Source organism: Diospyros lotus, chromosome 6, assembly GCF_014633365.1.
Source record: "Diospyros lotus cultivar Yz01 chromosome 6, ASM1463336v1, whole genome shotgun sequence".
In the NCBI taxonomy this organism is placed as follows: domain Eukaryota; kingdom Viridiplantae; phylum Streptophyta; class Magnoliopsida; order Ericales; family Ebenaceae; genus Diospyros; species Diospyros lotus.
In genome coordinates this window covers 7,823,192-7,831,164 of record NC_068343.1, presented here as the reverse complement: position 1 = coordinate 7,831,164, position 7,973 = coordinate 7,823,192, and the positions used below count along the sequence as shown (strand labels likewise).

Here is a 7,973-nt window from a genome sequence, read left to right as displayed (position 1 = left end):
CCTCCATGGAAGGTGTCCCAGAGGTTTCACATTTCGACAGCACTGTTGACCTTTCCTTCATCTTTCACATCCCAAGTGTTGCTTCCTACATTAATTAATTAATCATGCAGCAGATTGTTTATTAGTTAATATGACAAAGAGATATATAATATATAGATTTTCTTATGAAGATGCTGCAAATGTACGTATGTCGCGGTGGTCTTTTCATACGGCAGTTGATATTCTACCAAAAAGTTTGCACCAAAATGGTTACAACAATGATGCCATAAATCACACTTCTAGCTAATTGATGGGGTCAGTTATCTCACTCAAGATATATATATATATATATATGAAGTTTTATTAAGCCTTTAATTAATTAGGTTTGCCATAGATTTTTCTAATTAATTAATTTGGATTTTTTTTTAGTATTGATTATCCATCCTTTTAATTAATTATTACAATGTGATAATTAATTATGTTTATGTATACATAAATGTATTTCTGTTTAGTATTTCCTATATATATATATATATTCTTTTTCTTCCAGAGGACGAAATAATTAAGAAAGCTAGAAAGATCAAAGATGCAACTTAATAAATAGAGAATACACTTTGAAGCTTCCTCTAATTCATTACACAACACAGTAGTTTTAACCCATCAATCAAATGGGTTGACCAATCAAATCTAGCCCCACCCAAATGATTGTGACGCTCCATCCAACTCTCCCCTGGCCTCTCCAAATAGATAGCTAGAACCCTTCCCTATCATTCTACTATTATATTATTATTTTTATCTTCTTATTAATTTAACCAAAAAATTAAGAACGAATTTCTAGGCCACCTCCCACATGCACGCTAGCTCTTCTTTCATTTCATCAAAGTCAAACGAACCCCCTATTCAAACTTCAAATCCTTCCTTTCCTTCCTATTCAAACGAAACTTGCTAGTGAACTGAAGAAAGATGAATAAAACTATATATACAACACTAGTTGCTCCCTCACGTGCTTCGTTTGAATGAGTTTACCGTTACTCCTGATGATCGGCCATGTTGGATGGCCTTGGCCACACACACAACTTGTAGTTGTATATATGTTTATATTTTATTCGATTTCTATAATATATATATATATATATAGTTTCAATTAGAAACTTAATTATATATAATTTGACTACAGCGGCCGGCCACTGTGTTATTATTGTGAATATGTAGTAGATGGATCGAACATGTGAACGTTGGAAAATTTAAATGTTGTACGATATCTCTTTTTCTTCATCACATGCAGTTAAGTTGAGTTGGCGGTGCCGCTACTTCCCCCCAACTGCATCATGCATATATAGCCTCAACAAAGATCCGCACTTGGTGAAGATCCTAATTAAATAATGTATAGTTGAGAAAGTTACAAATAATCCTTAAAGCCCTTTTCATTAGGTAAAGATGGGCAGCTTTTCATAATGGTCGTCTTCTCCTTCCCCATCCCCCATCTGCATTTCATAAATGATCAGTTGAGCTAGAGAGAGAGAGAGAGAGAGAGAGAGAGATTTAGAAACTGGAATTTTCATAAAGTAAACTGTTCTGTTAATTGGAGAGAGTGGGATAAAATTAATATTTAAGAGATGGATGGAAACCAACTGTAAAAGTATTGATAAATGAATGAATTGTTTTGTATTATTAAGGATTCACCAGTGTGATAATCTTCAAGTAGATTGCACAGTTGTTGCTAATGATTAGTTGTTTCATAAAAATCACTGCAGCCTTTTTTATTAATATGGAAAGAGAGAGGGAAATTAAGACCCTCCAAAGAAGGCGCTGTTGTTGGCATTCCACAACAATTTACCCAACATAATCATGTGGTTCCCTTGGTTTCTGCACTTGCAATAAGTACTGTTAATCCTGCATTCCAATCTTTCATCTTCTGTCACTAATTAAAGAAGAGTTAATAATGTGCTTGTTTTGGAGGCAAATTGAGAACATTATCACTTAATTTGTGGGAAATTAAACACACAAATTAAAATTAAAACGCACATATATACTAAATTATATTACCCCACAAAATATCATTTTTTTTTATTGGATATATACTACAGTTTGTAAACAAATTCTACATTAATTGTAGAAGCAGCATATTAATCTCATCTCAAACGTAATTTATAAGTCTTGTTTTGTTTTTATCTGGATTATTAATAATTAAATAGAATAAATTTCAAATCACTCGACAAAGAAAAGACTTTTGACATTAAAATGAACAATTTAGCAGCGTGTTTGTGTTTGAGGCTGCTCTTCAAGCTTGGATTTTTGTTTATTTTGGCAAAAAATGTTGACGCTTAGATTGAGATGTTGCTGCACTTCGCTAAGACAATACAAAACATGGAATTCCTTCCTTGGTGGGTGGCTGCCATATATATTATTATTTATCTTTTACTTAAATCACACTTTTTATAACATAAAATTATTCAAATATTAACAATTTTAGATTTACAAACTCATTGGACAGAATCCCAACTTAGTATTCATCAATAATAATAATAATAATAAATTAAAACTAATCCCTGAATGTCCCAACAATATTTTTCTAAATTCTCTTGCACCAATGAAATTTTGGTTAAGTGATCAAACAGAGAGATTCAAGAGATTTTTGTGTCTTTATTATAAAAGAAAAAAAAAAAAAAGAAGCTATTTGGATTGAATTTTTTTTTATTTATGATTTTGAAAATAAATTTTAGCATAAAAAAGAAAGAAGGTGGGTGGGTCCAGATGGGGAGAGACAAATGATGCCAATTTCCACAAAAGTGCACTCCCTACTCTGCACCAACCCGCTTTCTGCCCGCCTACTACAGCCCCCCGTCCAGTTCAGTGGTTTGGTGGCAAAATCGTCAATTAATATATTTATTATTACTTCCAGGATATTGTATCTTTAAAAATAAATTGCGATTGCGGGGACAATAATGGAAATCGACAAAGAACTCCAGGTGGGCCCCGCGCCCCACTTCCTGCTATAAATTGCCAACGTTCCTCTTCGTCCCAAAGTCTCGCTCCTATTTTTGCTTCCCACCGTCATCGCCATTCCTCACTCTCTCTCTCTCTCTCTCTCTCTTCGTTCTTGCTGCGCCTTCTCTCTCTCTCTCTCTCTCGTTCTTGCTGCGCCTTCTCTCTCTCTCTCTCTCTCTCTCTCTATATATATATATATATATATATCACTTTTAGTAGTTCTATACATTGTCTGGGTGTAAAAGCAGCAAACAGCAGGGAGACAAAGGGCGTTTCCCGGCTGCTAATTGCCGGTAAAGTCGATCGATTCCAAGCTAAAGCGGTGGTTTTTATCGAGGGGTGCGTACGGTGACAACATGGTCGACGTCGACCGGAGAATGACCGGTCTGAACCCGGCCCACGTAGCCGGCCTCCGCCGTCTGTCGGCCCGAGCCGCCGCCGTTCAGCCACCGTCGACGCCGCTCCCTGTCCGGAACGGGCTGCTTTCATTCGCTACTCTCGCAGGCAAAGTTATCACCCACCTGAAAAGCTCCGGAATCCAGGTCCAGTCCGGCTTGTCTGACGCTGAGTTCGCGCTAGCCGAAGCAGAGTTCGGATTCGCATTCCCTCCCGATCTCAGGGCCGTACTCTCCGCCGGCTTGCCTGTCGGCCCAGGGTTCCCCGACTGGCGGTCTTCCGGCTCCGCTCGGCTCCACCTCCGCGCTTCCATCGAGCTGCCAATCGCTGCCATCTCGTTCCACATCGCGCGCAACGCTCTCTGGTCCAGGGCTTGGGGCCCGAGACCATCCGACCCGGAAAAGGCGCTCAAAATCGCTAGAAACGCCATCAAGCGAGCCCCCCTTTTGATTCCCATCTTCAACCATTGCTACATTCCTTGCAATCCTTCCTTGGCCGGAAACCCTATATTCTTCGTGGACGAGAACAGAATTTTCTGCTGTGGTTTCGATCTGTCCGATTTCTTCGACAGGGAGTCGTCTTTGTTCCAGAGCTCGGACCCCCAGGTTCTCTCGAAGCAGCGTTCGGTTAGCGAGAAATCTGCCGGGTCCTCGTCCAATTTTTCTCGGAGAAGCCTCGACGCCTCTGCCGGGGGTAGAACCCCTAGATGGGTGGAGTTTTGGAGCGACGCCGCGGTGGATCGGCGTCGGAGGAACTCTAACTCATCCTCGTCTTCATCCTCGTCGCCGGAGAGGTACTTCGAGATGCCCAGGTCTGAAATGCCGAAATGGGTCGAGGAGTACATAGAGCAGATCGGGTCAGTGTTGAGAGAAGGCGGGTGGGACGAATCGGACGTCACGGAGATCGTACACGTGTCGGCTTCGGGGTTCTTCGAAGGTGAGATGGTTCTGTTGGACAATCAAGCGGTCCTGGACGCTCTGCTCCTGAAAGCGGATCGGTTCTCGGATTCTCTCCGGAAGGCCGGGTGGAGCTCCGAAGAGGTCTCGGAGGCCTTGGGGTTTGATTTCCGAAGGGAGAAGGAGAGGAAGCCGGCCAAGAAGCTCTCGCCAGAGCTGGTTCAGCGCATCGGAAAACTGGCTGAGTCGGTTTCCCGGTCATCATGATGATCTAACCGGCAACCGGCAAACATCGAGATTCTTTCAAATTTTCTTTCCCTTTTTCTTTTTTTCCAATTTTCGAGGCCTGGGGTTTGCTTTTGGGCAATATTAGAAGGGAAAAAAAAAAGAAAAGGAAAACGGGTTGCTGCTGTACTATGAAAGTTGTATAAAGAAAGATTAATTAAAGAGTTAAAAAATTACATGATTGCTATAATATAATATATTTATTCATAGTTGAAATAAATAAAAGTTTTTTTTTTTTTTTAATATGTCGTGTTTTTTTTTTTTTTTTTAATTGGTTGGAGGGGCATATTATCAATGTACATACAGCTCATATTTATTATGAAATTTTGTGTGTTTTTATTGAGCTTTTTTCAGAGAATATCGTTTTTGATGAAGTGGCACAAATTTCTATTCAGCAGCGCACGTGTGCAACATTTTATTTCCAATAGAAGGACGTTATTGGGTCCCACGTTCGAGCCCTGGGCTTTGGATCGAATCAAAAACGCTAAATAAAAACCTTTCGGGGGAAGCGACAGACAGTGCCCCAAGAACGGCGTCGTTTTTTTCCATGCCCACTCCACTCGGGTGAAGCGAGGCGCGGTTTGGTTGGTGGGTGGGTGGGTGAGAAAGTCATTTCACAAGCGGGGGTGTTCTTTGCTCCTTTTTTTCCCGAGAAAATCTGGCGAGAGTGATAATACGTTGCACGAGAATAGTAAGTGATGGAAAATGTCTGAGAAAAAAACTCTTCTTTTGATAAACAAATTGCAGAGAGATAGATAGATAGATGTCGGATGAAATTTGTCATTGGAATTTGGAAAAGGAGGAGAGGAGAGGAGGAGGAGGAGGAGGAGGAGAGGCTCTTGCTTGCTTGCTTGCAGCTGCCCAGGGGGTGGGGGGGGGGAACCTGACACCGAAACCGTCTCAGCGTTCGGCTTTTGAGGGACAAAACAACGAGGTTCTCTGTTTCTTTGGTGTGAAAGTGATTTTTTGAATTATCATACTACTACGATCTGGGGCAGTACTGTAAATTCAATTTGACATTTCTCCTATTAATTAAATGCATTGCAAGGGCAGGTTATGTACATTGCCTCATTTTTGCCAATAAATTTCGCAAAGGATTAATGTACATGTAACTTTTTTTCCTGACCTTTATTTCGATTCCCTCAATATCTTATTGAGAAATTAAGGTTGATATTTCACAAAATTAGACAAGAAAAAGACACTGTTGTATAATTGGACTATTCCCCATTCGAGTGTAAAAGTTCACATGGCATGTTACCAAAAAACTTCCATTATCAATACAAATTAAATATTTTAGATCAAGGATGGAAATAGATAGTTGTAGCGAAGATATATAAGAATGAGCTTTCAACGGTTTCACACACTCACGTAGGCATATTGTAATAGCAACGTACGCCAATCTTCTATGTAAATTCCTTTCCCCTTTACCCTTTTTCATTCTTCCTCTTTAAGTAAGTTTATTTATGGAGTGCAGCAGCAGCAGTAGTAGTAGTAGTCAGGGAGGTGAAGAAGCGAAAAAATGCTTCTCATCACATCGGGTCCTAAAACTTTGAATGCGAACCCAATGATATTAGCCCCACACTTCAAACACATCATTTATATTTATTGCTTATTACTGTTTCACTTTCCTCTCTTCCAATCCGGGAAAGCCCCATTTCTTTTACGTAATTAATCTCCCGCTAACTAATTAATTAGCACTGACAAGACAGTATTGGCCTAGTTTGCTAGTCAATGAATTCCCCCCCTCTCTCTCTCGTTTCACTACTACTGCTGTGAACTCACCCACAGTTGGCCCATCTCATAATAATAAAATGGCCACCACAACGGCCAGATGTCTAGATAAGAAGAGCATGCCAAAAGATCCATACAGGGAGAGAGAGAGAGAGAGAGAGAGAGAGAGAGAGAGAGAAGGCGTCAAGCTTGTCAGCCGGCCGGGGGCCACCACCACCAAGCATCCAAACGCAAGCCGCTTATAATTTCTTTCATCATGAATCCACAACTTCGTCGATGCTTGCAAATTTTGATGGAAAATATATATCGTACTATATACATATAAGCTTCGGCCGGAAGCCAAAGCCAAAGCCTGCATGACAAGCTCGCTTTTTAATCATTTCATTCGCCTAAACAGTAGCCAGTCCTAATAGTCATAATTAGCCACAAAATCTCGTTTTTTACTGCTTTCATGGCTCATAACTTTCATGATTAACTAAACGCGGCCGGGGCTTCTGTTTTCTCTTTGGCTTTGAATGCTTTTTAATGGCTGACTGATTTACTGAGACCGATTCAAGATTAGAAAAAAAACACCCAAATGGGAACAAAAACTGGAAAACAAAAAAGGAGAAACGGGATGGGATATGGGATCCTAGAGTACTCGGAGAGCCTGCCAAGCCAAGCCAATAGTTTATAGATGCCGCCCAAATCAACGGTCACTCTTGAAGCACCTGAAGAAGTGAAGCCGACCGTTGGGCGGTCACGTGCGACGGCAATTACTCCCTTCATGTGCGACCGCTACGCTCTCACGTGCACGGGAACAGTCGCGCCCGGCACGTGCAGAGATGAGAAAATTGCCATATTGCAAATGGCAAACCCACGTGGCCTGTGGCCGTTGGCTGGACCCCCTGCGGGTGAATTTATTGAGGAGGTATGGAGCTAAGCTCTTCTCTCAGTTGTGTTGTCTCTGGTTTTTTGGACACCGTGACTAATGAAGACTTATAAGGCTCTCCTACGAGGGTCCTTCGGTTCCCATTCAAGATTCAAAATTCTAAAATATATTTGTTTTTGTAATATATATATATGACAATATGAGTTTGGACAGTAGAAGTTGTTATAACGAAATTTAAATGGTGTTTAGAAATTTATGATAGATTGTTGAGAGATAAACTAATTAATAAATTTACATTCGTTAGTTAATTTCAGTTATCTTTTAAAATTCTACAATCATAATAAAACATTATTTTGAGTATTTGAGATTGTCTTTCAATTAGGATCAACTTAAAAAAAGGTTATAAATTAGAAGAAAAAAAAAACTTAAAAAATATATAAACAATAAAATATGTTATGTGTCTCTTTAAAAATAAGTGATTTTACTCTTTTATATTTGTCATATCAATTATTTTCATTGATTGCTGACATAATTCATAACTTTTTGTAAGATATTGTGCACCCTACTACTAAGCCAAAATGGTGTTGAGCTACAATTTTGCTCATACCTCTCTACATGAACAAAATTACGAAGTTGATGGTGTGTAAGGAGCCACTGACCACACATTTAGGTGATGAATCCACCACGTCTTTTGTCGTTCTTGACTAATCATCCACATCAATAACACTTCCTAATTTAGGGTAACAAGAGTAGGTGTGAGTCTAGGAGACAATTGTCTTTGTACATGTTGAGGTGGGCGGAGGACTTTTATGGCTTTGATTAGAGAG

At 39.9% G+C, this 7,973-nt stretch overlaps 1 protein-coding gene across 1 annotated transcript; it reads left to right on the top strand.

Moving 5' to 3' along the window:
* The first annotated feature begins 3,015 nt into the window (after nucleotides 1-3,015).
* LOC127803669 (uncharacterized) lies at nucleotides 3,016-4,974 on the top strand. The gene has a single exon (XM_052340086.1). It carries the CDS (start codon nucleotides 3,324-3,326, stop codon nucleotides 4,524-4,526), a length of 1,203 nt encoding a protein of 400 aa, XP_052196046.1. The 5' UTR covers nucleotides 3,016-3,323; the 3' UTR covers nucleotides 4,527-4,974.
* The last annotated feature ends 2,999 nt before the right edge of the window (nucleotides 4,975-7,973 follow it).